The 25,350-nt window shown below is 36.7% G+C and overlaps 3 protein-coding genes across 7 annotated transcripts in view; 1 reads left to right on the forward strand and 2 right to left on the reverse strand.

The window, feature by feature from the left end:
* The first annotated feature begins 282 nt into the window (after positions 1–282).
* On the forward strand, positions 283–10,126 carry LOC128874232 (centrosomal protein of 162 kDa-like). Of its 4 annotated transcripts, XM_054118747.1 has the most exons (7): positions 283–2,026; positions 2,234–2,503; positions 2,636–2,735; positions 2,823–6,436; positions 6,570–6,731; positions 7,682–7,763; positions 7,836–7,976. In XM_054118747.1, the coding sequence occupies exons 1-6, from the start codon at positions 1,988–1,990 to the stop codon at positions 7,715–7,717; spliced, it is 4,221 nt and encodes a 1,406-aa protein (XP_053974722.1). In that variant the 5' UTR covers positions 283–1,987; the 3' UTR covers positions 7,718–7,763; positions 7,836–7,976. The 4 variants fall into 4 exon arrangements, with proteins under 4 accessions (XP_053974722.1, XP_053974723.1, XP_053974719.1 ...); XM_054118748.1 differs by lacking the exon at positions 7,682–7,763 and having other exon boundaries at positions 283–2,161; positions 7,836–10,126; XM_054118744.1 differs by lacking the exon at positions 7,682–7,763 and having other exon boundaries at positions 7,836–10,126.
* An 84-nt stretch (positions 10,127–10,210) lies between these two features.
* On the reverse strand, positions 10,211–16,864 carry LOC128874233 (uncharacterized). 2 transcript variants are annotated; one of them, XM_054118749.1, is made up of 4 exons: positions 16,722–16,864; positions 15,671–15,835; positions 11,045–14,707; positions 10,211–10,479 (listed from the first exon to the last, which is right to left on the reverse strand). In XM_054118749.1, the coding sequence occupies exons 2-4, from the start codon at positions 15,832–15,834 to the stop codon at positions 10,443–10,445; spliced, it is 3,864 nt and encodes a 1,287-aa protein (XP_053974724.1). In that variant the 5' UTR covers position 15,835; positions 16,722–16,864; the 3' UTR covers positions 10,211–10,442. The 2 variants fall into 2 exon arrangements, with proteins under 2 accessions (XP_053974724.1, XP_053974725.1); XM_054118750.1 differs by lacking the exon at positions 10,211–10,479 and having other exon boundaries at positions 11,041–14,707.
* Positions 16,865–18,455: 1,591 nt separating this feature from the next.
* LOC128874235 (MOXD1 homolog 1) overlaps positions 18,456–25,350 on the reverse strand; it is a 51,173-nt gene continuing 44,278 nt past the window's right edge. Inside the window, exons 5-10 of the mRNA XM_054118755.1 lie at positions 23,480–23,669; positions 22,859–23,124; positions 21,212–21,630; positions 20,461–20,660; positions 19,814–19,944; positions 18,456–19,227 (exon numbers count right to left, since the gene is read on the reverse strand). Of these exons, the coding sequence (XP_053974730.1) occupies positions 19,069–19,227; positions 19,814–19,944; positions 20,461–20,660; positions 21,212–21,630; positions 22,859–23,124; positions 23,480–23,669 (1,365 nt within the window). The 3' untranslated portion in view covers positions 18,456–19,068. The remainder of the gene's footprint in view (positions 19,228–19,813; positions 19,945–20,460; positions 20,661–21,211; positions 21,631–22,858; positions 23,125–23,479; positions 23,670–25,350) is intronic.

The raw sequence follows: 25,350 nt of genomic DNA on the forward strand, positions 1-25,350 counted from the left end.
CACGTTTTTATATATCCATCATTACTAAGTGAAAAATGTTCTTTACTCTTATTTACTAATCAAACATATAAAAAGTTTCGACACAAAACAATTATAGCCTATTTTGATGAATCAATTAATAAATTGCAATTGCAGAAGTAAAAAACATTTTTCCATTACCTCTGTGTTTCTCATATTGTCTAACAAATTAAAACTTTTTTAGGTTTTGCAATATCCATTGGATGATTTTTATAGCGTTCCTCGTCCTAAACACGAATCTGAAAGCCAAATTGCTTCATCACTTTCAGTTTTCGAAAAACTCAACAGTAAAATTCAAAAAGGTGCCTATGCAAATATTTTTCATGAAATATTTTTGTATTTTTATATGAAAAGTTATTTGCTCAGGACGAATTTACTATATCTTATCGGATTCTGCAGACATTTCTGAAGAGGAAACCGTCCACGGCAGATATTGGAACGATTTCTAATTCGTATAGGTCGAGAAAATATTAATTTAAAACGCATGAATTCTGTTTGCCGCCGCGCAGGTTTCACTCGCTTTATCTCTTAATTAGTGAGAATTAGTGAATTAATGAATTAGTGAGAATCAGGGCCATCGCCACGCGCTTGAATAACCTTCAAACTCATAACTTTGCTAAAATTTATCCAAAATTGAATGAATTGTCAAATAATTAAAGATGCTAAATGGAAAATTAATAATTACAATTTTAACACAGCAAAATTGTCTCCAGTTTGTTAACAAATTCAATTGAATTGGAGTATAAATGAAATATTAATGATGAAGAATTGTGGCATGTTTTCATACACAATGTTGTTTAAAAATGATTCTGCGCTGCTTAACAAAATTAAGTTTCAGTTAAAATAATTAAGTCTTTGACATTTATTATCTACATGAAAAGAACAGTTATATATGGTCGAAATGTGATATATATATATATATGCAAATAGAAAATAATAATAAAACTAGAAATTTGAAATGGCTAGGATGGCTATTTAACGTCTACAAACGTGCGGTGAAAGATCATAACGATAATTGATTTTGTAAACAAATTGTTCGTTTATGGAATCATTACTGCTACAATCATTTGTTTCCTAAAATGAAATCAGTAATTAAATATTGCATACTATTACATGAATATTACATGAATGCGTTATGATAGATGATATAAAAAAATAATAATTTGATAAAAAATAAAACCGAAATAATATTTTTCGAAAATATAAGCCGAAACAAAACGAGCGGTGGCTGTGGAGCGACACATTCACGCCATTCACGTGTTCCGAATCAACATTTTGTCAAACCGTGCAGACTAGGAACAGTTCCAACATTTCCTATGATTGGTTTCCTTATCAGAAATGTCTGCTGAATCCGATAAGATATAGTAAATTCGTCCTGAGTAAATAACTTTTCATATAAAAATACAAAAATATTTCATGAAAAATATTTGCATAGGCACCTTTTTGAATTTTAGTGTACATTTCCAGTCATTCAAAGAAACAGATAATTCTAAACGAATATGTCTGCATATTCAGAAAATTCTTCCCTAACTTTTACGATTAAATAGAACTGTCTAGCGTTTTTAGTTTGCTATAGTAGTATTACATTTTCTCTCAAAACCGACCGATTTTACAAAATCTCGAGTTTTTCGAAAACTGAGAGTGATGAAGCCATTTGGCTTTCAGATTCGCTTTCAGATTATTTAGGACGAGGAACTCTATAAGGATTAATCAGTGGATATTACAAAACAAAATTCGTGTTGGACAGTATTATCTGTAATCTGTTATTATTCTACCCTTTCGTATTTTTCCTGCACGTGGGTTCCAAAAACCATTATACGGTACTGGACAGGTGAGGTCGCTGCGGGGCGACCATCGAGCGAATTAAAACTGACAAACAAACAAAAAGTACGGCAAGTGTCAAACGACTGAAAAAATGATTGATCAGTCCGATTACATTGCACAAAAGTATTGTCAATAAGAAATCTGAATGTCTTCGAATTCGAAAAAGTCCCCTCGCTTCGAGGATGTAAGTTACACTGATCGTTATGCACCATTTATGTTAACCTGCACAGTTTTACAAAATGCGTTTCACATTTTTGCACATCCTCGATTATTTCCTATGAAATTTATGTTTCTTTATGAAATCTGTTTTAACTGAAAGGTAAAAAAACATTTTTGAATTTCATTTCACCCACGAGAATTCCAGTTTCATATGTACTTCATTTATATGCAGCTGATATCAACCGAAGATGATACCTTGGGCTCTTCCATAAGTCTTAGCATAGGTGAAAATTCGATTAGAATAAACGAAAAGCCTAAAGTGGATAAAGAAGTCAAACCAAACGAGGAAAATGAGAAGGACAAATGGTGGTTGAAAAAGCCGCAGACCAGGCTTGAAATGTCTAACGTTCCTATGGAAATAAATACAAAACAATCTCCATCTCCGTCACCAGATGTTAGCTCTTCGATGAAAGAGTTTCTAGAAAAAGAGAAAATGTGCAAAGTAATTAGTATACGATAATATTTTTGTGACAACCATTAAATGAGCAATATTGATTTTGATTTTACATAAATTGAGATTTGATACAATACCCTGTACGACGTATTTTGTGACATATTGTTTTATTCTACATAGGCCATGCATAAGAATGAAATTGAAATTAGAGACAAGGATGATACTCTGTGCGACATTTTGGCATCTACCGCGTTCGACAAGTATCCTTCTGATTTTGAAAGTAAGTATTTTTGTACCTACTATACAATGTTTAAGATATATAAAATTTGTTACATATGAAATGGTTAACAACAATTTGTACACATAGATGCAACTGATGAAGACATAGGCAGTATCTTAGAAGAAATGAGTAAGATTGCTGGAGCTCTTAGTCCAAATTCAGCTCCGGATCATACAAAATCTACGAACTCTATTAAAAATTCAATGGAAGAAGAGAAATCTGTGGAAGAGTTGCTAGAGGAAGCTGAGGAACTTGTAAGAAAAAATAGTAGTAGTTTATCCAAGAGCGGATCAAAAACTGACACTTTAGTACCTGAGAATATTCCTGAAGATGTAGAAAGTTTTAACAGAGTTAGACAATTAGAAGCTGATATCTTTCAATTGATCGAAGAGGAAGTACATAAGGAAACAGAAAAAATCAAAAAGAGTCCAAAAAACGAGAAAAAACGGGATAGCAGTCCTGGATTTGAAGTATTGTATGAAAACGTAAATAGCCTGAAAGCCCCAAAAACATTGGAACTTCAAAGGAGAAAATTTGAAGAACAAAAGGTGGAAGTATCGAGCAGTTCTGATTTGGATGATCCAATCGATAGACATTCTAAATCGGAAGAATTAAAGAGCACAAGAAAGATGGAATCAGACAAGGATAATTTGCAGAAGGAAATAACTGATGTAGATAAGGATTTTTTTGAGGATCTATTAAAGAGATCCAAAGAACGAGCGGATGGTGGCATGTCGGGTAGCTCAAGCTTTGAACAAGAAGATTTTTCACATTTTTTGAAACTTTTGCAAGGACAGACTGATAAAAAAGAACAGGATCCAAATGAATCGAATTCTGAAAACACCTTGTTCTCAAAACTAGTGGACGGAAGAACATCTACTGTAGAAGACAAACCTGCGAACGACATGAGTTCTGAATATCCTGAGAAGGAAATTTCTGATATATTAGAAAAAGAACTACCGCAAGCGAATAATCCAAAAACGCCTAATGAAATTGTTGAAACGGATTCTAGAGTAGATGGCGAAAAGTTTAAACAGTCTCAAAGTTGTAGTACCAGTAGTAGCAATAAAAATAGAGTAGATAAACAAGAGTTTAAGCAGTCTCAAGATTTTACTAGTAGGAATAAAAATGAGTTGAAAACACCTAGTGCAGTAAACGATCAAGTATCTCCAAAACAAATAGGTGTATCGAATGAAAGCAAAAAATTAGTTAACACGAAGGAAGAGCTGTATACGATTGGGCTTACGCCTAGATTAGAATTGTTTGCGGATGCAATTCCAAAGTTATTAGCCGAGAAAACGGTAGAGAGCGAAACGCAAGAAAGTAAAGAAGTTCCAGAAAATGTGAAAACAAATGTGCGTAAAGCAACATCCAGCTTCGATATTAAAGCGACACGTACAACGACATCTCAACGTAGTTACGTAGAACGTAAGTACACTCACGCGGCTAGCGCGTCAGGTGTCAAACAGCAAAGAAAAGACATAAGGTTTTCGAAGTCTAAGAGTTACGATCAAATTTGTAAACCGCCGTTTAGAACTTCTGTAGAAAACCTAAGAGCAACTAAACATTCGGACACCGCAAAGAAACCTGCCAATTCTCAAATCAGACGTTCACCAACATTGAAGCCAAAGTTGCAACTTACGGTCAAACCAATTACAAAAATTCCTCCTAGAACTAAGTTATCTCCGAAGTCAAAAACAGATCCTGTTAAGACTGGTTCGACTCCCAGTTTGTCTTCCATGTATAAAGGTTACAAAGCAAAGTCTCCGGATAGTTATTCGAGAACTATGATGGGTGGTGGTGATACCAAACAGAATCTAACAAGACAAAATTGGGAATTGTTGTGTCGCGAGGAAAGACATAAGAATGCTCTTCTTAAGCAGCAGTTAGAATCTGAGACAAAAATGTACAAGAGTCAAATGAATAATATGCAGATATCTTTTGAGGAAGAATTGTTTGCATTGAAGAAACAGAATATAATTTTAAAGTCAAAAATAGATGAGTACTCCTTGAACGATAGACGCCCAGAACCTCAGGTGAAAAAGGATACAAAACTTCTACTTCTGGAGAAAGAGTTGGAGAAGCAGGAGAACTTGATTCGTGCTTATGAAAAAGAGAACAAAAAGTTGATACAAGACGCAAAGCGTATGCAAGAAGAAATGAAGCAACTGCAGAAACAGAAGAGTACTGCATTGGAGTCAAATAAAATGCAAGAATTTGTAGATAGAGTCAAAGATCTCGAAGAGGAAGCTCTGAAGCTTAATTTAGAAGTTTCACAGCTCCGAGAGAAGAATGCTGATTGGGCGCTGAAAAACGAAGACTTGTATCAGCAGAATGGTCTGTTGAACGATGAATTAGAGATGTTCAAGGATCAGCTTAGAACAAAGAATGATTTTATTACTAATCGATTGCAAGCTATGACTACAGCAGAATTAGAGTTGAAAAAACAGGTGGAGGATTTGACTGTGAAATTGAGTTCAAAGACTGAGCAATTACGAGTAGTGAAGCAGGAGTTCGATAAACTTCAGCAAAGTGTGCTTCCATTAGAGAAGGAGTTACTGGAATCGAGAGTCAAAGAAGGTAATCTTCTTGAGAAGCTACAGGTAACTAAAAGTCACGTAGAACGTGAAAAGCAGTTGACGCAAAAGCTGAAAGATCAAGTGATCATAGACAGCAAGAAGATTACAGATTTGAACAGACAAGTACGAGAAATGGAAAGGATACTCAAAAGAAAGAATCCCGATTCTGTGTCTGCTCTTATATTGACTGCAAATTCGGAACAAGAAAAGATTAGCACTGAGAAGTTGAAGCTGTTGGAAGAGCGAATTTTAAGTCTAGAAAATGAAATTAAGGCAAAGGACGATCTAGTACAGCAGAAGGTGGTCGAATTTCAGAAGAAATTTTCCGATATGAAAGAAAAATACATTACACAGATAATGGAGCTGGAGAGTAAATTGTTGGAGGTCAATGTCAAGGAACGCAAAGTATATAACGACATGTTCACCCAAACAGCATTGAAACCTGTTGAAAACAAGAGTGTAGAGACTGTCAGGAAAGAAGAAAGAGCTGGATCGTTTGAAAAAGAAGACAAAAAGGATCAAAAACTGTCAGCTAAAGCGAGTTTAAAATCACAGAATTCCAAGGAGGATGCTCATCTTTTGGCTACTATAAGAGGATTGAAATTGGAATTAACGAACAAAGATAAAACTGTTTCAAAGATAACCAAAGAGTTTCAGGAATTACAGAAAACGAATAGAAGATTGCAGAAGGAGAGAGAGAAACTATTGAACGATAGAAGGACTATCAAGACAATGGACTTTGAGAAAACGAATCGCGCTATGGTGTCCTCAGATTCCAAGTTACTTAGCTTGAGATCTACAGAAGGGAACGATCAAAATTCAAACTTTTATCACAATGGTCACTCGGATGCAAACACACAACGACTGTCCGCCTCTGTCCAAAAGCTTTACAATCCTTTACAATACACTGAAAATGGAGACACCAATCTTGTGAAGAGATTAACCGACGAGAATGATATCCTGAAAGAAGAACTAAGCAAGATGAACACGGACTTCATGGCTTTGAAGAACAAGCGGCTGCACGACTTAAATCTCCTGCAGGAGGAGCACGAGCGTGAAATGGCCACTTTGCTCAAGGAGTACAGCGTTAAATTTGGAGACTCTAAAGTGGTAAAGTTACAGGTTCGTAGTATTACGTGCAGTATCGACTGTTATTTTTCATTTGTGTATTCGATTTTTCTGTTATCGAATGCTCGCACGTAGTACGTCTGTTCCTCAAGTCGCAATTACATTAGTCGTCTGCTTGTATTCATAGGGCCAGATAAACACGCAAGTAGCTGTGATATCGCACTTGAAGCAGCAAATCGAGAAATTGAGGGACTACAAGGAACAAGTGGTCGTCCTGAAGGTTGAACGAGAACACCTGGAGAATAAAGTGAAAACGTTAAACGAGAAAGTCAAGTACTTGACAACGCCGGTATGTAACGAAGAATATACGCTTCATAGAACTAATTTGGTGCACTGCTAGCTAAAATGTAATTACATTGACAATTGATTAGTACAATTGAAATTATTTAAGTTAAGGGAACAAGACCATGCAATATTTTTTTTAAAAGTTGATATTTTTTTGCATTTTTCAAGAGTATTGTGTTAAAATTTGAGAAAGAAATCTCTAAGAATGCTAGTGTTACAACCTTGAGTGTGGAACAGTGTTAAGTAGTTGATTGATAGCTTTCTGAGAAAATTATAAGTTTGATCGATATGTCTTAAGTCACTTTCTTTTCAGAAAATCTGATAACTTTTAATGTTTGGTTTTTAATTACAAATATACACTGTGGTGACAAAGCAGTCTTGCGCTGTTAAACTGTTCTGAGTAATGCTGTGTTAATGACATTATAAGACTGGTTTTTATTCATTCATACATTTAATAAATCCTACTGAAAGTTTAAAAACAATTCATCACAGTTTCTTTATAAACATTATATGAATATAATTCTTACAAATTCTGGTACAGTTTTCCCTCCTTAATTGCCATTGATAAGTAACCTTTTCAGTTGCAAAAAACAGTTACTTGCAGCAAATACAATTAATCAATTGCCAATTGGAATTACAATTGTTATAGTAATTAAGTAACTAAAACTGTCCTTAACATAAGTATGTGCATATATTTATTGTGTCTACACATTAAACCTTATATATAGTACATATGCTGTATGATTTCTGAATGGTATTTATGTGAACCGTGTGCTTTCTGCATGGATTTGTATAATATGTTTTTTGCATGGAATATATTTCTTGTTTAGTTCATACGTCTTTTAAGGCGAAGATGTACTTTTTGTGAAAAATACACCTGCTATAAGTAATATCTTGCACCTCACATTAATAAAACTGTCTTACTAATTTATGAAGTCAGGTGTGTCTTAAAAGTTTTCAGGAAAAATAGTTCCGTCACGCCAGAGATGATTTTATAGTGCAAGGAGTCAATCTATCGATCAATATATTACAAATTGTAATTGATGGTCAAATTAATAATATTATTGATTAGACTTTTTCAATTCTAACAGTTTTTTTTTCGTTTCAGAGCACAGAGCAGCTGCAATTGCTCCAGGACAAGATAACGATTCTTCAGCAACGACATGAAAGCCGGGAGATGACTTTGCAGACTTTGGTGCGTGATTTACTACGAAATCGAACGCAGTGTAAAGACTGTTGTAAGAACGAGAAGGGTAAAAACCGAAAGTTATGCTATTTTCGACAGGAGCTGGATCACATTCTTGGAATGCTCCAGGAGATTGCTAACGTTCATTAAGTACGTGAACCGTTGTAGACTAGGGTGCATTAGTGGTGCTCACGAAATATCGAGAAAGAAATGTCCACAGGGTGAAATAGAGCGTCTCGAATGGGACATCTCTCGAGTCGTGATCGGGCATTGTGATAATTCGTATGTTTGAATGTTCGCGTAACGTAAGTTTTCGATTAGAAGATGTTGTTAGCACTTTACATAAGCGTTATTCGAGTGCAGGACCGCAAAGATTGGTCGACGTTTTTTTGTCGACTGATTGTTTAGTCGTTCGAGGTCGCTTTTGCAATACCTTTAGATGTTATCGCCATACGGACACGGTGAACCAGTGAAATCATATCGATCCTGGGAAAACTCGCGTATAACGATCGACTGGGATCACTGCCAAAGATATTAAAAATATATGTAATCGAACAAACGACGGAGTTACCGTTTTATCGTAACTCGTCGTCGACATTCCTTCTTGCCAGTGTGCGCGCGCGTGGCGCATATAGACTACGTCCATATTCGGTGTAACGAAACTGTAATAGTCGATTGTTAAATGGACATAGAAATATTTTGATCTATATTTACCGAAAGCAAACTTTTTATTTATCTAACGACATAGGATTAAACATCAAATCGGACTGTTTCCGAATCGGAACTAGTTTTAGCCACGTACTTATCGTTAAGACGGAGGATAGACCATACGAATCCAGTGGAAGCGCCATGAAAACGAAATATATCTTCCAAAGTCGCGTAGAACTTAGTTTTTTACATGAGGCTTTTTCGGATTACGCTGTGCGGAAGCGTCGTCTCGACTCATTTCAATAATCGTATTTATTTCCTATTTATATTCGCCCATTCTTCGCCATCAACGAATCGATTTCTACTCTTGAGCAGGGCTGAGTTGAGATCTTGTAGACTCACAAGTTACAAATACCGTGAGGCCTCCAATAGATATTTCCGAATCGTAAAAACAGATTAAAGAAAAATTGAATTTATTTTTAGCGTATTAAAAACAATTAATATTTGAGTACTTTCACGCCGTGGTTCTGTGTGGTTGATACTAGCTGAAAATGTTCGGATGACAGCCGTATCCTTTGGATAAGAGATTCTGCAATATCAGTGTGTCACTTAATCTTAAAAGAAACTAACTGTGATATTGGCGAGGCTTTGGTTAGTATCAACAATTACAATTTAGACATTTGGTTTGCGGAATTTTTTGAGAACAAATTTTTCTACAACATAGGTTTCAATTTCCATGGAACCGACTCTATTTAATCATTTTTGTGCTATTGTTAATCTGTGTATTATATTACGAAGAACTTCTTTTTTCAGCCGCGTTAGTAATCATTCCATATAAGTAAATCCGTAATTCTATTTCAACATTTCAATAAGAAATGAAGTTGTGCTCCTCTTCTTCTTTCTTCTTCGTTTAGATGAATATTTATGATAATAATATATAGGACCATAAGAGCTATAGCGATAAATTAAACGAATTTTTCTTCTACATTGTAAGAAATAAAGAAGTTCATTCGTTATCTACCAGAAGGCAGAGAAGGGTATAAAACCAGAATCTTAGTGTTTCATGTGCCTGAATTTATTAGATTGCCTTAAATTAATGTTTGGAGGTCCTCTGGTTGGAAGAGGAATTTGGGCGGCAGCGCTTGAAGCCCATTCCTTGATTTAGTCCTGTTCTCGAGTCGTCCAGTTGTATTGTATACTCATTACACACCTTAGAAACACTCATTGTGTCACCTCTTATCGAGCAGAGTGGAGACTCTAAGCACTCACATTGAATGAAGCACATGCATATCGCACAAACCAACGTGTCCTGAATGTAAACAACATTGAATGTCCTTGTCACAAGGACAATCATAATTGTAGAACACTTGTTTGCTTTCAGGTTGTATTTAGTTTTATTGCATCATTGTATTCACACAAACGCAGAGTGTAGTTATCTGTTTGAGACTGGATATAATTCAAAATCATCATTCATGTTTTATAATTACTTTTAAGCGAAGCCGTCGTAATGTACAAACCACGAGATTATGACTTTAATAAATTAATTTTCTTCTCTTTACCATTCAGGTACTTGTGTTTCATTGATTTCTTACGAACATTGGATATACTACGATGAGAGTAATCGAATTACTAAAATTCACTGTGCTCGATTTTCTTTTGAACAATTTATTCGGACAAAATATATCTTTTTAGATACATGCGATACATTTCTGTCTAAATAGGATACACATTAGCTGTACATTAATATACAGGAGGTTAAACATTGTAAGTACATGACGATACAACGCGCGGAACTATTACGCTGGAACAACGACTAGAAGCAAGCTGTGATAGTAGCGGATCGTTGTTTCTTCTGGACGGGTGGACGAGCTTGTTCGTCTATCATAGGATAAAGCGTGGCATCCGTATCGCAACGTTACTGCAACAAAGGATAACATTCCATAAATTAAAATAGTCAATTCTGGTATTCTTTTAATCGACAATGTTAAATTATTTTTATGGAAAATACTCCGTGAATCATAATAGACAGTTCTGATATTTTTGTAATTACCAATGTTGAATTGTTTTGGTAAAAGACAGCATTGTATGAGTTATAGTAATCAGTTCTGATATTCTTGTAATTAATAGTTTTGAATTGTTTTCATAAAAAATAGTTTAACTAAAGATATTGGAAGTGTAACAGAACAAAAATAAAGATTATAATTTTCTTTTTCAGCGTTTCAAGTCGTCTACACTTGAATATACTTTGTATCCCCCACGGACGTTCAATGTATGATTTCTACTGAAGAATAAACGAAGAACATTACAAGGTTTCTCAAAATTTTGGACTAAAGTACGTTATATGTAAGTTGTATTATTGGTCTACCCAGAGTCTAAATATCCTATTGCACTAGAATTTGTACACAATTGGTAAAATAAAACAAATAAGATTACCTTTATTGAAATTTTCAATTATATTATTGATTCCTTGAACAATCGCTTACCTAATGAAAGATCGCTTTCCTTGGAAGATGGAGAGGCTGTACAGCGTGCAAAGGCCGATTACGAGTGCCTGGCGTATTATTTCAAAGGACAAAGCATTCTTTATGAAACTCTTTTCTTCCAGGTAATCTAGAGCATTATTGATACTGCTGGAGATTGTCTCTCGCGACGCAGAGGAACGATTATTAGCAGAGATGCCAGGAACATGGGATGATGTAACTTGTTTGCGAAGAGAGTACAAGTCCATCGAATCCTTCAAATTTAAATAGCTACGAGAAGCCTTGTCTGCGAATCGGGTAAGCTCCAGGTCTACAAAACGAGATCGTTTAACGTCGCTTTGAAGCCTGCTTCGTAGGGTTGCGCGGGTCCTTTCGGTCAGTCTTTGTCTTCTCTGGTTCGATCGAAGATCGTTTGTCAAAATAATAGCGCGAGCCTGTCGCAAACGGTTAATGTTGAATCCCTGTCGCAGCGAATTCGAACCCAGAGCTCGTCGCTCGAGCTTCTCCTCCAAGAGACGGCGATTGCTTCTTACATCTGCTCTACTTAAAGATTCGAGAACAGTAGCTCTAGAGAACCTTCTGGTATTAACCAACTGTTCACGTTCCAATCTCCGATCGCTGAATCCGTTGCGTACTCGACGTAGGTCCAAATTGCGTGTAAGAACTTCAGATGATCTAGCAAAAGGAATTCGGGATTCACGAGCTAAGGAGAGTCTGTTTGTTCCCCCTCGTCGTTCTAAATTGTCGAGCCTAGAGCGTTCAGAGAGACGACCATTGTTTCTAACTTCTTGTCGATTTTCAGATTGGGAGGAAGCTGATCTCCTTTCAGAGTATAAGTTCCTTACTCGACGTTCCACATCACGTTTAGAAATTTCAGCTGACCTGGCAAGAAGAGATCGAGATTCACGAGCTAAGTGCAATTTGTTTGTCCTTTCACGTCGATCAGTCCTAACGTCTTGTTTATTTACAGATTCCAGGACAATGGACCTCCGTTCTGAGGAATGTCGGTCGCTTGAGAGATCCCGTACACGTGGCTCTAAATCACGTTTAGAAATTTTTGATGACCTGGCAAGAGGAGATCGAGATTGCACAGCAAGGTACTGTTTATTCACTCTCTCACGACGTTCTACACTGTTTAGCCTAGATCGTTCCGAGAGACGACGTTCGCTTCTGAGTTCTTCGCGATTAGCAGACTCCAAGACAGTGGATCTCCTTTCAGAAGATCGTCGATCGTTAGACAAGTCTCTCACTCGTCGCTCCAAGTCGCGTTTCACAGTCTCAGATACTCTGGCAAGAGGAATTCGAGACTCACGAGCTAAGTACAATTTATTTGTCCTCTCCCGCCGTTCAAAGGCATCAGTTCTGATACCTTGTCGACTTACAGATTCAGGAACAGTGGATCTTCGTTCAGAGGATCGTTGATCGTTGGATAAGTTCCTTACTCGGCGCTCGAAGTCGCGTTTAGCAGTCTCAGTTGACCTGGCAAGAAGAGTTCGAGATTCTCGAGGTAAGTTCAATTTACCTGTATTCTCACGTCGTTCTAAATTATCACTCCTAGATCTTCCTAAGAGACGACGATCAGTCCTAACGTTTTCCTTATTTACAGATTCTATGATAGTGGCTCTCCGTTCGCTAGATACATTCCTGACACGTCGTTCGAAGTCGCGTTTAGCAGTTTCGGCTGACCTGAAAAGACGATTTCGGGATTCTCGAGCTACGAGCACTTTGTTTGACCTCTCGCGTCGTTCTACATTGTCGAGGCTTGAACGTTTTAACATGAGTCGATTAGTTCTGACCTCTTGGCGACGTGGAGTCTCCAGAACGGTAGATCTCCTTTCAGAGGATCGTCGATCGTTAGACAAGTCTCTCACTCGTCGCTCCAAATCGCGTTTAGCAGTCTCAGATGACTTGACAACAGGAGTTGGAGATTCTAGAGCAATGTATTGTTTATTTGTCCTCTCGCGTCGTTCTGCACCATTGAACCTAGAGCGTTCAGAAAGGCGTCGATCACTTCTGACTTCTTGGCGATATGCAGACTCCAGAACAGTGGATCTTTGGTCTAAAGACCGTCGATCGTTTGAAAGATCCCTTACATGTCGTTCCAAGCCGCGTTTAGAAGTTTCCGATAATCTAGCAACATGATTTCGAGTTTCTAAAGCAATGTATTGTCTATTGGTCCTTTCGCGATGTTCTACGCTATTGAGTCTAGAGCGTTCCGAAAGATGTCGATCAGTTCTGATTTTTTGTCGATTTGCAGATTCGGAAACGGTAGATCTTCTTTCAGAGGATCGTCGATCGTTGGATAAGCTTCTTATTCGGTGCTCGAAGTCGCGTTTAGTAGTCTCAGTTGACCTGGCAAGAAGAGTTCGAGATTCTCGAGGTAAGTTCAATTTACCTGTATTCTCACGTCGTTCTAAATTATCACTCCTAGATCTTCCTAGGAGACGACGATCAGTCCTAACGTTTTCCTTATTTACAGATTCTAAGATAGTGGCTCTCCTTTCACTAGATACATCCCTGACACGTCGTTCCAAGTCGCGTCTAGCAGTCTCAGATTGTCCAACAAGTTGAGTTCGAGTGTCCCGCATCTCACGAGCTAGACGCACCCGACTTTCTTCTCGTTGCCTCGAGTTGTCCATCCTATAATCCTGGTTCGACCTAGAATCGCGTCTGGTTGTAAACTGTACACGGTTCCCTCTTTCAGCGTTTCTCGAGTTCCTTTCTTGTCGAGATTCAGTAGACCTAAGTTCCATAGGTCGTGCAAGGGACTCTCGTTCTCGAGAAGCTTCATTGTTTCTGGATTGCAATCTGCTCGCTCTGCGACCTTCCATGCTCGTTAACCTCCTTGACAATCCCTGGTTAGCAAAGTCACTCACTGTGCGTGATTCTCGACGATCCAGGGATCGAGACGCTTGCCTGCCCATCCGAGAACTCTCTGTGGTCCTCTCGAATCGCCTAGAATTGTCGACTGCTCGGATCAGAGATCTACTGTCTTGGCCCCTCGAAGCAACAGAGTTCCGTCGATTTTCTTCAGAGTTTGCTCGACTGTCGCGACGGAGATCCTGTCTCGCCAAGGTTCGAGCAGGTGATCGACGATCTTGGCGCTCCAGGTGATTCTGTTTTTGAAGTTCCAGTGAACGAACTCTGCGTACTCGAATTTCGAGCCGATTGTCGCGGTCCAAGACTGTCGATCTACGTCGATCCACCGAGTGGGAAGTTCCTCTAGTCTCGCGTCGATCAACGACAATCGATCGTCCTTCCGTGGATCGAGATCTACGGTCCAGAGATCTAGCAGCGCGACGAGCATCGTCGAGGCTCAGGGAACGAGACAAACGAGTCGCAGGATCAGATGAACGTCTCGACTCGCGGTCTTGACTCTTAGTTCTGAGCTTAGCTTCTGGAATACGTCTGGAAGAATCGTTGTCAATGTTGATTCCCTGTCTAGCTACTCTCTCCGCGCTCCTGAAGTCTGTTCGGGACTGCAGCCGAGCTCGAGAGTCGCGATCCAGGGTCCGCGATCGAGAGATCCTCGAATTGGCCGACGTTGGACTGGTTTGGACGATACCAGTCTCTTCGGACATCTTTGGATCTCTGCTATGGTCTTGCTCGAGGATCGAGCAAGGAGGCACCTTGGCGAAAAAATTCGAGTTTGGACAGGCATCCACTCTGCGAATTAATGGTACGATTAGTGTAGTATCAGCACGGTTGGGCAGAAATGAAGATATACTTATAACCGGGAGTCGTAAATGGGTTATTTATTATTTTTTAGAACCAATCGTGCCTGATAATTTGTTAATCATTAATCATGTTTACGTATTATTTAGAAATCGTAATCATGAATTACACCATCACACTTCAAGAATATTGAACCCTTACCTCACGATTTGTCTTCAAAGAAGCGAACATGTGTAGAATATTTAATTTAACGCAATTCTGTGTGCGGTATTATTATAAAATAAAACTAAAATATTTCAATTTTCTTGAATATATTTATATAAATGTGGACACTATCTCATTAGTCCGAAGAATACTAATAATGAAATTAAGTTAAAAAGTAGTCAATTTTTAATTTAATGAAAATTATTACGAACATAATTAACAAAACACTTAAACGTATAAATATCTTTTGTATTGCACCATCAGTAAACTGCAAGATAAGGTACTTGGAAATTCCTCTTTTTTAAACATCACTCAAAAACAAATTGTTTGGCGTATTTTTTTCTCTATCTACAATAAGACAATGTTAAATAGAAAGAAGGTAAGAGAATGTGCAAATATCATAATGTTTTTTTTACAAGTTACACAAAATTTATATGGTTTTTAAACATTTAAATATGTCAAAGTCGGTACTCATTTCCACAGGTGTTAAAAACAAACTTATTTGGTAGTAAATCATATTTTTGATACAAAGAACAATAGTATTGGGTTTATTATTTAAAAATGCCATGTTATTAATATCCACGTGTATTGTGATAATTAATAAACCATATTATTGTGTAGTTCATGAAAAATATGCGATTATCAAAATGTTAACAAGAGTTTTTCTATGAATTTGAACTGTTTTAGGTGCAAGAACGTTTTGTTACAAGTGGACTTGTCTTCAGAAGATTGAAAATTGCATCGCCTTACTCATGGGGAGCTCGGTGCTCTAGTTCAGGGCCTGCCAGACTTCCTGCGCGACCTTCCTTATCCCTGGAGACCAGCCCTAGCGTTAGACAAGCTAGAGACACTATCAGAAGACCGATATACTGCCAAGCTCGGACTGGCAGCGCAACGTGCCTTGTGCGTCGCATCCTTGGAACATAAAAGATATTAATTTGGATATTTCTTCAAATTATAGTACAATAGAATCTCCTTCGTTTCACTGCTCTGTTATGCTCTACCTCAACAGAGGTACATATTGAAGTGTCAACAAAGCTTTGTAGATTCGCCTAAGGTCTTAGCAGAGATGTAGAAATACCAAGCCAGCAACTTGTGCAATGTACGTTGAACTTCGTTCTTAAAACGACTTTATCATTAGCTATGCTTTTATCGTAATTTCTGGTAACAATTATTGAAATAGAGAATTAATTGTTTTCATAAATTGATTTGCTCTTGCTTACTTTAATTCAAAGACATAGCAGTAAATATGATAGGTACCTAGGCTGGTTATCAGTAGTTCTAGTGCTAATGGATCACTATGAATGTTGAAAGCAGATATAATTTACTCGTTTAGATAAACGGGAATAATTATAATATAGTAGCAGATTGTTACTTCGAAAGAACTTCCAAGCTCTTTGCTTTGTACTTTAAGGACTGAGTTTCTAAAGAAGCAAGAAAGGACAATGAAAAAATAAGAGTTGACGGTGTAGCTGTTACACATCTTGTTGCAGGATCTGGATTACAAAGATAAGTCTTAATAAATTTAATAATAAATAAGGAAATCATACGAAAGTGATATACTTAATTGTTTTGGTTTATAGCTTTTTAAATTAAACATCTTTTCCTAAACCGCAGCAAGTTTGGAAAATGATCCAAAGCAAGGAGAGAATAAAAAACTTATGCAATTTAATAGCAAGGACTAGGAAAAGAACTTCTTATAATTTCTTCTCTAATTTACTTATAACTGATCAAATAATCATCAAGCTAGTTCTAATAGCAGACGTTTCACTATTTTCCCATGTATTAGTTTTTCCCTTACCTGACCGTTCTTACTTCTCAGCTGGTTCGTTGTATTCACAGATCTTGGAGAACCCGGAGTACTCTTCGTGTTTCTCCTTAGAGCTCCAGAGAACTGCTGATGCTCCTAGCCCCGAGGAGCCGGGCTTTTATACTCGCAGGAAGCTCTTGCAATTTGATAGAAGTTTCAATCCACTGCTTATCAGCAGCGACCACATGGGACCCCATTCTCCAATACGCGAAAATCACCGTGAATGAAATCGGATCGATCGTTGTATCAAGCGAGGCGACCACGGACGCCTCCGTAATCGGTTAACCATCCAGAAAATTGCGATCCAGGACACCTGTGTGGTAGCTGATATGTCGGTTACCCGGTTGGCACGTGGGCGAGCTTTAAAGAGGACGTTAGATCGATTTTCAGCAAGTCGGATTGGTCTTTCCATTTCTACGTGATGCATTAGATACGTTAGCAATATTTACACTCCTTAGATCTTTGAGCAAACTCTGGAGTATGTTTCAAAATTTAACCCTTTACACTATAATTATTTTCTTAATTTGTTCTTGATCAACTCTGATTTAATTTTTATGGTTTTGATATTTTACATTATGGACTTTACAGAAGGTTTTGTTTTAACTCTTTGAACTCTAGGGGCGACTTAGGAGCGACAGTCTTCGTTTATTTTAGATTTTGTTGAATTTTCAACTGTTCGTAGCGATATTGGTTCATGAACAGGTTCATAAGCTGTAAACTGGTACACTTTGAAGTAATAAGATATTTTATTTCTACGACTCTCCAATCTCCAAATGTAGTCGTCTAAATTGTTAGCTCTCTCTAATGAAATTATCGTCGAGTCCAAAGGATTAATATGTGTGCCCATCCATAAATCGTAAATCGCAAGTCTATCCTTAACAATCATGACCATTCATTTTTTTACTCTCTACATACACATACATACACCTTCAAAACATTGTTTAAACGAAACCGTGTCCCTCTGATTTGTTTTATTGTCGGTATGAAGTGTTACGTATGACTCGAAAGTTGAAGGGAAAATAGTTTTGTCACTCCAGACCTTATGTGCAAAGGATTAATTTTACCATGTTCTGGACCCCCTTCTGGAATAAGTATTTAAGTTACAACACAAAGATGGACTACATGGTATGGAAATCTTCCCACAGGACTTCTTGCACTTTGTTATAAATGATTTTCCAAAATGATATTTACCATTTCGTTCCTTAATAATAAAATACACATGTCAATGTAATGGTGATGACTACTTCAAGGAGGAATTGTTTTTTTCAGACCATAAAAGAGGTTTCTTCATCATTTTGTACTAAAGAATGTATGCAAAATTTTTATTTGAAATCTTGCACTCACTTTTATTACTGTTTCAGTATGACATACAAATTTTTATGAAAAGATTTACTCAATAATATAAATATTACATCCTATTGACGTAACGCTATACAATAAACATTGGCCACCGGATGACATTTCTGCCATTCAAACAAACTGAAATAAAACATTTAACTGACGTTCTATTTTATGAGGATATCGATATCGTCTAACGAAAAAGAAATTCAAAAAGAACTTCTTCCTAAAAGTGGCAACCGGTAAACACAAAAGTTCCAATTTTGAAGAAAAATTTCACGCACTTTTAACAATAAATGAAAAACTATGCAACTTATCATCTCGCTTGTTCGTTAGACGATAGTGGGTTCAATTTTGAAAACACAGTTCAAATAAGAAAAGTACAAGTACAGTTTTTACAGACTGGTTTATTTTTTTATACAAAATCCATATAAAATACGGGGGGTAAGGCTCCGTAACGCGTGCACCTTATAAATACGTTATGTACATTATATTATATTATATTATATATTTATATATATCTATATATAAATCGTACTTGGACAGTCAAAATTTTTCGAAAATTTTGTCGTCTTCCGTTGCAGGAAGAGAAATCGTCCATTGTGAATCCAACTTTTTGATCGTATTGTCAGTCTGTTTCAAACAGCCACGTGATTCTTAAGACGGATATGTTCAATAATTAATGTACAGTGTTTGGTAACGAACAGAGATGGTCAAAATTCTTATCTAGATACAAAGTTCGCATAACGAATAAAAGATAAAAACCTACACGAACGTTAATTCGTTACTTTTTGAATTAAAGTTAAAATTTAAATTAGAAAATGGAATATTTTACAATATAAAACAACGAATAAAACTGTAACCGTTCGATCGATTAAGTGTTGAGAATAAATATACGTTGAATTCGATATCTATTATTCGAATTAAATTTTGCCCATCCTTGATCGCAACGCCATTTCGTTCGATGTCGAGTCGCTTCTTTCAGAAGTCATCGGAACTTTTATGAAACAAGGATCGTCACGATCACGAAAGTAAGGAATGCCGCTAAATCAAAGAACGAGCTCCTCGTCGCGCCGGATAGGAGTTTGATCTCTTCGCACGTTGTCTCGTTTACTTCCGGAAGGGCCGTGAAATTTGGGAATGTTTGGATATCTGCTGGCTGCAAACGAAAACATCAATTAGAAGATTATGTCCAGGTTCAGTTTGGCTTTACTGTATCCTATTGGGGTGGATCAAAAGTTCGTTTCGGTTTTTTTTCGTTTTTCTACGTTCTTTTTCAACGAATGTTTGACGTAAATAACAGTGTATATCTAAGTTTTACATTATACATATATAATACCATTTCGTAGCTCTTGAAATGCTCTTTCATATCATGCATTAAGTACAATCGAGCAATTGTGTATTTCTGATTTCATCAATTTAGCAACATCATGGAAAAAATTGAAATTGGGTTGAGGATACCTCTAGACAGAGCTTGGCATACTAATTGAAATGAAAATAAGAAATAACTATAGAAATAGAATTATTTGAGAATAATAATATCAATTCACTTTAAACACTAGCTATTTCAAATGACGACCTATTTCAAATTTAACGAAAGAAATAATTCCGAAAATAATATACAACAAGAACAATCTATTTTAAGAAGTAAGAACAGTCACTTTGTATTAATCATTTCTCGAGCATTACATATTAATTAATCAGAAAGTCGAAATAAAAAGTTGTTCAAAATTCAGTTTATTTACCAGGGCTAATTTGTCGTCCCTTTTCCTGCAGAATGTCATGTGCCTGCCATGATATAGACTCCACTCGATAGATCTCGAAAGAAGCTCTTCGGTCCAGGGTAACGCCAGTATGTGTTCAGCCAGAGTTCGACCTATAAATTAAAGAATATATATTTCTACTTCAATTAGTGTAGCGACTTGCTTGATAAGTTATAGACGAGATCAGTTGTTGTTTTCTGCGCGTTGATAATCAACATTATCAATCCATATGCATATTAGAATTGAAATATTAGCTAAAGTTTGCCTAGAACACGCTACTAATGAGTCCATTGGTATATTGGTTATACTTTGTAAGCAATTTCGAAGCCAGCAAAATTACGACTTAAACTCTCTTTATTTTCAATATGAACAAACTTTATGATAGCGAATATACAAGTGATATGTGTACTACATTAGATTACTCTAGTTGAAATTACATTTCACAGCTGACCAATGAAATTTCAATCACGTGACGGTCTAAAGTTTATATTCTTTCATTGTACATTCAACGAATATTAGTTTGTTTTGACGTCATTCTTTCGTATAAAACTTGTATGAAGTACGTCGTACAAAAGTACTTAATAGGAAAATGTTCATATCGAAGAGGTCACAAGGCTTTCGTTACATACCTCTGAACTCTTCAGGTTCCTCGATGACGAGTCGCGTGAAAACATTATCGTTTTCGTGTTCTACCGTGTAATCCCTCATGGCCCTCAACGCTGACTTTGCTTCCTTGAGAAGGTCCTCGTCGACTTCTTCTGTAGGCCTTATCGCAGAATAAATGGGCAATTGCTGTTGGTTCGTCGCAGGAATGGTTGTAGCTTCCGTTCTGATCACAATCACAAACAACAATTAATAAAATAAAAATGCAGAAGAACTTCAGATGACCTTGTGAAAAGTTATTATTATAATAACAGCTACAAGAATACAATAATGAAAATACCTCATACCGTTTAAAAAAATGCTAGTGATCTTCAAAAAACATCTTTAAAAAATGACTTTAGGAAAAAATGGTCTCACCATTACATGCGACTTTTCAAACAGTGTAACTTTGCGCTATAGATCTTTTTCATAGACCCAAAAATAACGGATATTATTTGGGTGTTCCCATTTAAACGCTCCATCCTGTATAATAACTAGACTGCGGATCTTTATGCAAAATAAAATCTTCGCGAACGTGCCTACAAAAATTGAACCTATATAGGAATTTATTTTATTCTCCAAATATTATAACATGAACTTTACTTTCAATCTTTTCTATATTATTGTATATTGTTTGCATTTTGTAGGTTCTTGCACATTCAAATTTCCTATAAATGCATAAAGATCCACAGTCTAATAATAACTTTGTTAAATATTCTTGGTACACGAGTTCCTTACCTGGTAGTTAGGAACAGTTTCTCTAAATGGTCCATGGTGACTCCCCTGAAGCTGTGCACACCAAGGGTCTTGAACAGGTCCTTGACAGGTGTCATACTGTAGCAAGTTGCCAACGGCGTCCTTGGATAATGCACCACGAACGCCAGACACATCTCTTGCGATGCGGCGTACCCTCCTAAAGTTGGTTTCGTCCTGTCCAGGGTGCCGTAAACGCATTCAGCGACCAGCTCGTCGCCAGGAAGAACGTTCACTTCCTTCTCGAGAGTGTGAGATTGCTGGTACTCGAAGTCGAAATGATTGTCCTCGACGATCCTGGGCAATTCCTTGCCCTGGCGTATGTGCTTCAGGCTCAGACGACGACCAGCCAGATGGGAGTGCAGCGCCACTGAGACGACGTTTATTCCGCTTTCAGGGAACATCTGTAAGAGTGTTTATGTTTGTATGAGTTTATGTTAATTTTACTATAACAGCTAATGTACTAGGCTTACAATTATTCGTTCTTAATATTCATTTAATTGTTATTTTACATTACTTTGCATTTGCATTTAGTTAGATACTCTCTTTGTTATTCTCTGGAATCTTCATTAGGGATGTTCAACTAAATTTAAGTTTAACGATAAGTTAAAGGTATAGACTGTGGATTTTTATACACTTATAGGAAATAGGAAATTTAAATGTGCAAGAAACCACAAAGTGAATACAGTATGTAATAATATAAAAAAATATTGAAAATAAAATTCATATTATATATTTGCAGAGTCAAATAAAGTCCTGTTTAGGTTCAATTTATGTAGATATGTTTGCAATGATTTTATTTTGCATAAAGATCTGCAGTCTAATGATGTACTACTAAAGAATTGTGTGTTGTTGGAATATGACAAACAGATTAATTTGTGAATTGGTTAATCTTGTTAGTATTCAAAACAACTGAAGCAACTGGTGTAATTCCAATATAAAAACACTAAAGTGAATCAATTTTTTATTCCAAAGACATATTTCTGATTTTATCAATTTAGAAAAATAGGAATTCCTTTCTTGAGAAGCGATTGTTTACTGCTATTGATTTCAGAAAATTGACGAAGTTAGAGACGTCTAAAGAGAACGGTGATTGCAACAACGTTATCGTCTCTAGTCCATTTGAATATTCCATTTTAAATTTCTCTCCAAATTTCTTCGTTGGTAATGTATAAAATGTGCAAAAGTGATATTCCTTTTCAACAAGCAAGTAAGCGAGCAGAAGAACTTTAAACGGAGACTGTACAAGAGCACTTGTACTATGTTTCATTTTGATTATTTTTACCTGCAAAAAATCATGTATGTTCTTAAGATCCTTTATAAAAATTCGATATAAATACAAAAAAAAAATCCTCAAAAAGAACTAAAAATTGACGCTCTAGATTAGAAAACCCCCTTAAATCTATAAAAATATATATATACATATATTACTTGTTTTCAATCATTCTGATATATTCAGATCTGTCCCAATAACACCAATAATACCAAACATAATACAATAATATACCAATACTACAATAATACCAAAAAATCAGCATGAAAATTCCAGAAAAACCAATACAATCGTTTCTTTTGTATTTCATTTATTCCTACAGAGTCATTGGAGAACAATGTCCAGAGAATATCCTTTACCGTGTTTGTGCAATGCGATGTGCAGTATCCAGCCGTGGCGTACTCCTTCTGTTGAGGAGGTATCAGATGAAGAGGGCTCACAGCGACGCCAGCGACAAGGATTCCCGCTTCCTGAGGGCGAAGATTCGGAGTTAGATGAAGTCTTATTCCGCTACTGTCTTTCACCTCCTTCATGCCTGGATTGTTGTAGTGGACTTCCAGCATATAATAAGATCCCTCGCTGTGTTCCGCGATGGGAATACCGACATGTTCCGGAAGCCATTCTCCTGCAAAACGCATCCCTTCGTGAAGTTCTCTCGATGGCCAAGTGTTGAGATGTAATTATTTTATTGTGTTCTTTTTTATGTGGTAAAAATCGCGCTTATGCGCAGATGGATGCGCGAGTTTGGTGTGTGCGATGTGCATGCTTTTTTGTTCTTCCCCTTTGTTCTGTATTGTAAAATGTGTGGTCTGTATTATTCTGTTGTGTTCAATTTTCTTTTATAAATTGCATTAAAAACAGTAAAAACAAGGGTTTTCTATGTTTAGTTTTTTTGTATTCCTTCTTACACACTAAGGGAGGTAAGATTATAACACCAAGACTCTAAGAAACTTTGCGTTTCATGATCATCGTGGACTTACCCGAACTACCGCGAGCCCAGGCGAGCACGGGCTGTAAACAGGACTCCCATTCTCGGGGCATCGTGGGACTGTAACAAGGCGCTCCGACGATTCTTGCGTGGCGTGCCAAGATTGGCAAGGTCGACGCGCATTCGTACAGGATTATGTGGTGAACCAGATCCTCGTTCGCCTTCTCCACCAAGGGTGTGTACTGAAACCCAAAGATTAACCGTTTCAGGTGGTCGTTTTAACCCTTTGCAACTCAGCCAACTTATAATAATTTCACATACAAATTAATATATGAAGCTATTATATTTTAACATTTGATGTTTCTTTACATCTCACATAACAACATTTGTTCGATATTAATGCCTGAATTGTTGTTTAGTATATTATTTTGTACAACTATTGTTAAGATGCATCGCTAGGTTTAAGGAGATTTCTTACCAGATATCTGTTACTGAAATAATACCTTAATGAATGAAGTCAATTTACTAAAATTAATTAGGAGGTTTGAACAAAAATGAATTCGAATATATTCTTGTCTCTTTAGATGGATCAAAGTTAGCATAAATGATTAACGAAGAATTTAAATGGTTCCTGTAAAACATTGTGAAATTTGGATTGAGTCAAAATAACTGTGCTCCGTAAACCTAGTGTTAAGGTCTTTTACTGAACTTTGAAAGTAGTTTAACAAGAATAGACCTTCCAGTTTTTCTTGAGTTCTGTTAGAATAACATACAGTTTTCCATCCAAGTAAACAATGTAAATAATGTCAATCATGGGAACGAACCACTTTACATAAAGTTTACATTGTAAAGTACCTATTACCTACTTTGGTATGATTTTCATTAAAGAATAAACATAAAATCTAGTTTTGGCTTATTTTAGGGCTCCATAAAACGTTTAGTTGTTAAAAAGGATCCTGTCACTAAATAAGTTTGAGGATTGTTGGTCGAATTTATACATATAAATTTCTTCAAAAGCATAGAGGGTACAAATACTTATGAGACTTATAATACTTATAATACTTCGAAGAATAGAAAATTCTACAAGTGTCAAAACACACATTATAGACTGTAACGTAAGGATGTAAAAAGCCAGTTCCACAAACAATTCAATTTCTGAGTTACAGACGTATAACTGAATGACCTGTGATGCAGTATTTTAAGCCGTATAAGTCACCTTAATAATACTGTGATAGAAAACGAATGCAGCCAACATGATTTTAATTCAATTGGATAATTATAACTGTTAAAGATTAACTCTTATCCACCATCTGTTCATAATATCTTTAATTTTAACTCATATGTAGTTTGCATGAACACGCTTATTGTGTATATTAATGAGCATCCAATACAGAGTAATGCGAAGTGAAAGATCATATACTACAATCAATTGAGCGTTGCGAATCTCCATTCTCTACAGATGCGAACAAAAGCCGTGGTTCATTGTAATCGTGTCGCGTGTCATCGAAACGTTCAATTCGGTGACTTCTCACGGTGGTAGTTTAGCATCATGGTCGCGCAAATTCGTCGAAGCAAAAGCGTGGTGTGGTAGGGTACACCGTTGGCATACAGGATTGGATGGGGTTTTCCTCTCGGGAGATACCTTTCCGAAGAGACCATTGATAATCGGAGAACGTTTCGGAGACGGAATGACATCACTCCCGGGGCCCTTCTTTATTCTAATGACGTCCGTCTACATGGTGCCACGTCCGGCATCGATGACCGTGATTCGTGAAGCACATACGAATCAGGCCCAACCTTACGGCATTCCTCTGTACTTCTATCGCGCGAGTACACGAAATCTATTAGCTTCTTACATATCAAATGTTCGATTTTGTATAGGCAAAGCGGAAAAGAATTAAATTATGTCAGTTTAGATGAACA

This window comes from Hylaeus volcanicus, chromosome 3 (genome assembly GCF_026283585.1).
Source record: "Hylaeus volcanicus isolate JK05 chromosome 3, UHH_iyHylVolc1.0_haploid, whole genome shotgun sequence".
Classification (NCBI taxonomy): Eukaryota; Metazoa; Arthropoda; class Insecta; order Hymenoptera; family Colletidae; genus Hylaeus; species Hylaeus volcanicus.

Excerpts from the sequence above, each read along its gene's own strand:
- LOC128874232 (XM_054118744.1), top strand. The coding sequence starts at position 1,988 with ATGTCTTCGAATTCGAAAAAGTCCCCTCGCTTCGAGGAT. Across the intron at positions 2,027-2,233 it reads AGTCCCCTCGCTTCGAGGAT|CTGATATCAACCGAAGATGA; the intron begins GTAAGTTACACT and ends ATTTATATGCAG. Across the intron at positions 6,732-7,835 it reads TCAAGTACTTGACAACGCCG|AGCACAGAGCAGCTGCAATT; the intron begins GTATGTAACGAA and ends TTTTCGTTTCAG.
- LOC128874233 (XM_054118749.1), bottom strand. The coding sequence starts at position 15,834 with ATGCGACGCACAAGGCACGTTGCGCTGCCAGTCCGAGCTTGGCAGTAT. Across the intron at positions 14,708-15,670 it reads GAGCACCGAGCTCCCCATGA|AGTGGATGCCTGTCCAAACT; the intron begins GTAAGGCGATGC and ends ATTAATTCGCAG. Across the intron at positions 10,480-11,044 it reads GGAAAGCGATCTTTCATTAG|TAACGTTGCGATACGGATGC; the intron begins GTAAGCGATTGT and ends CCTTTGTTGCAG.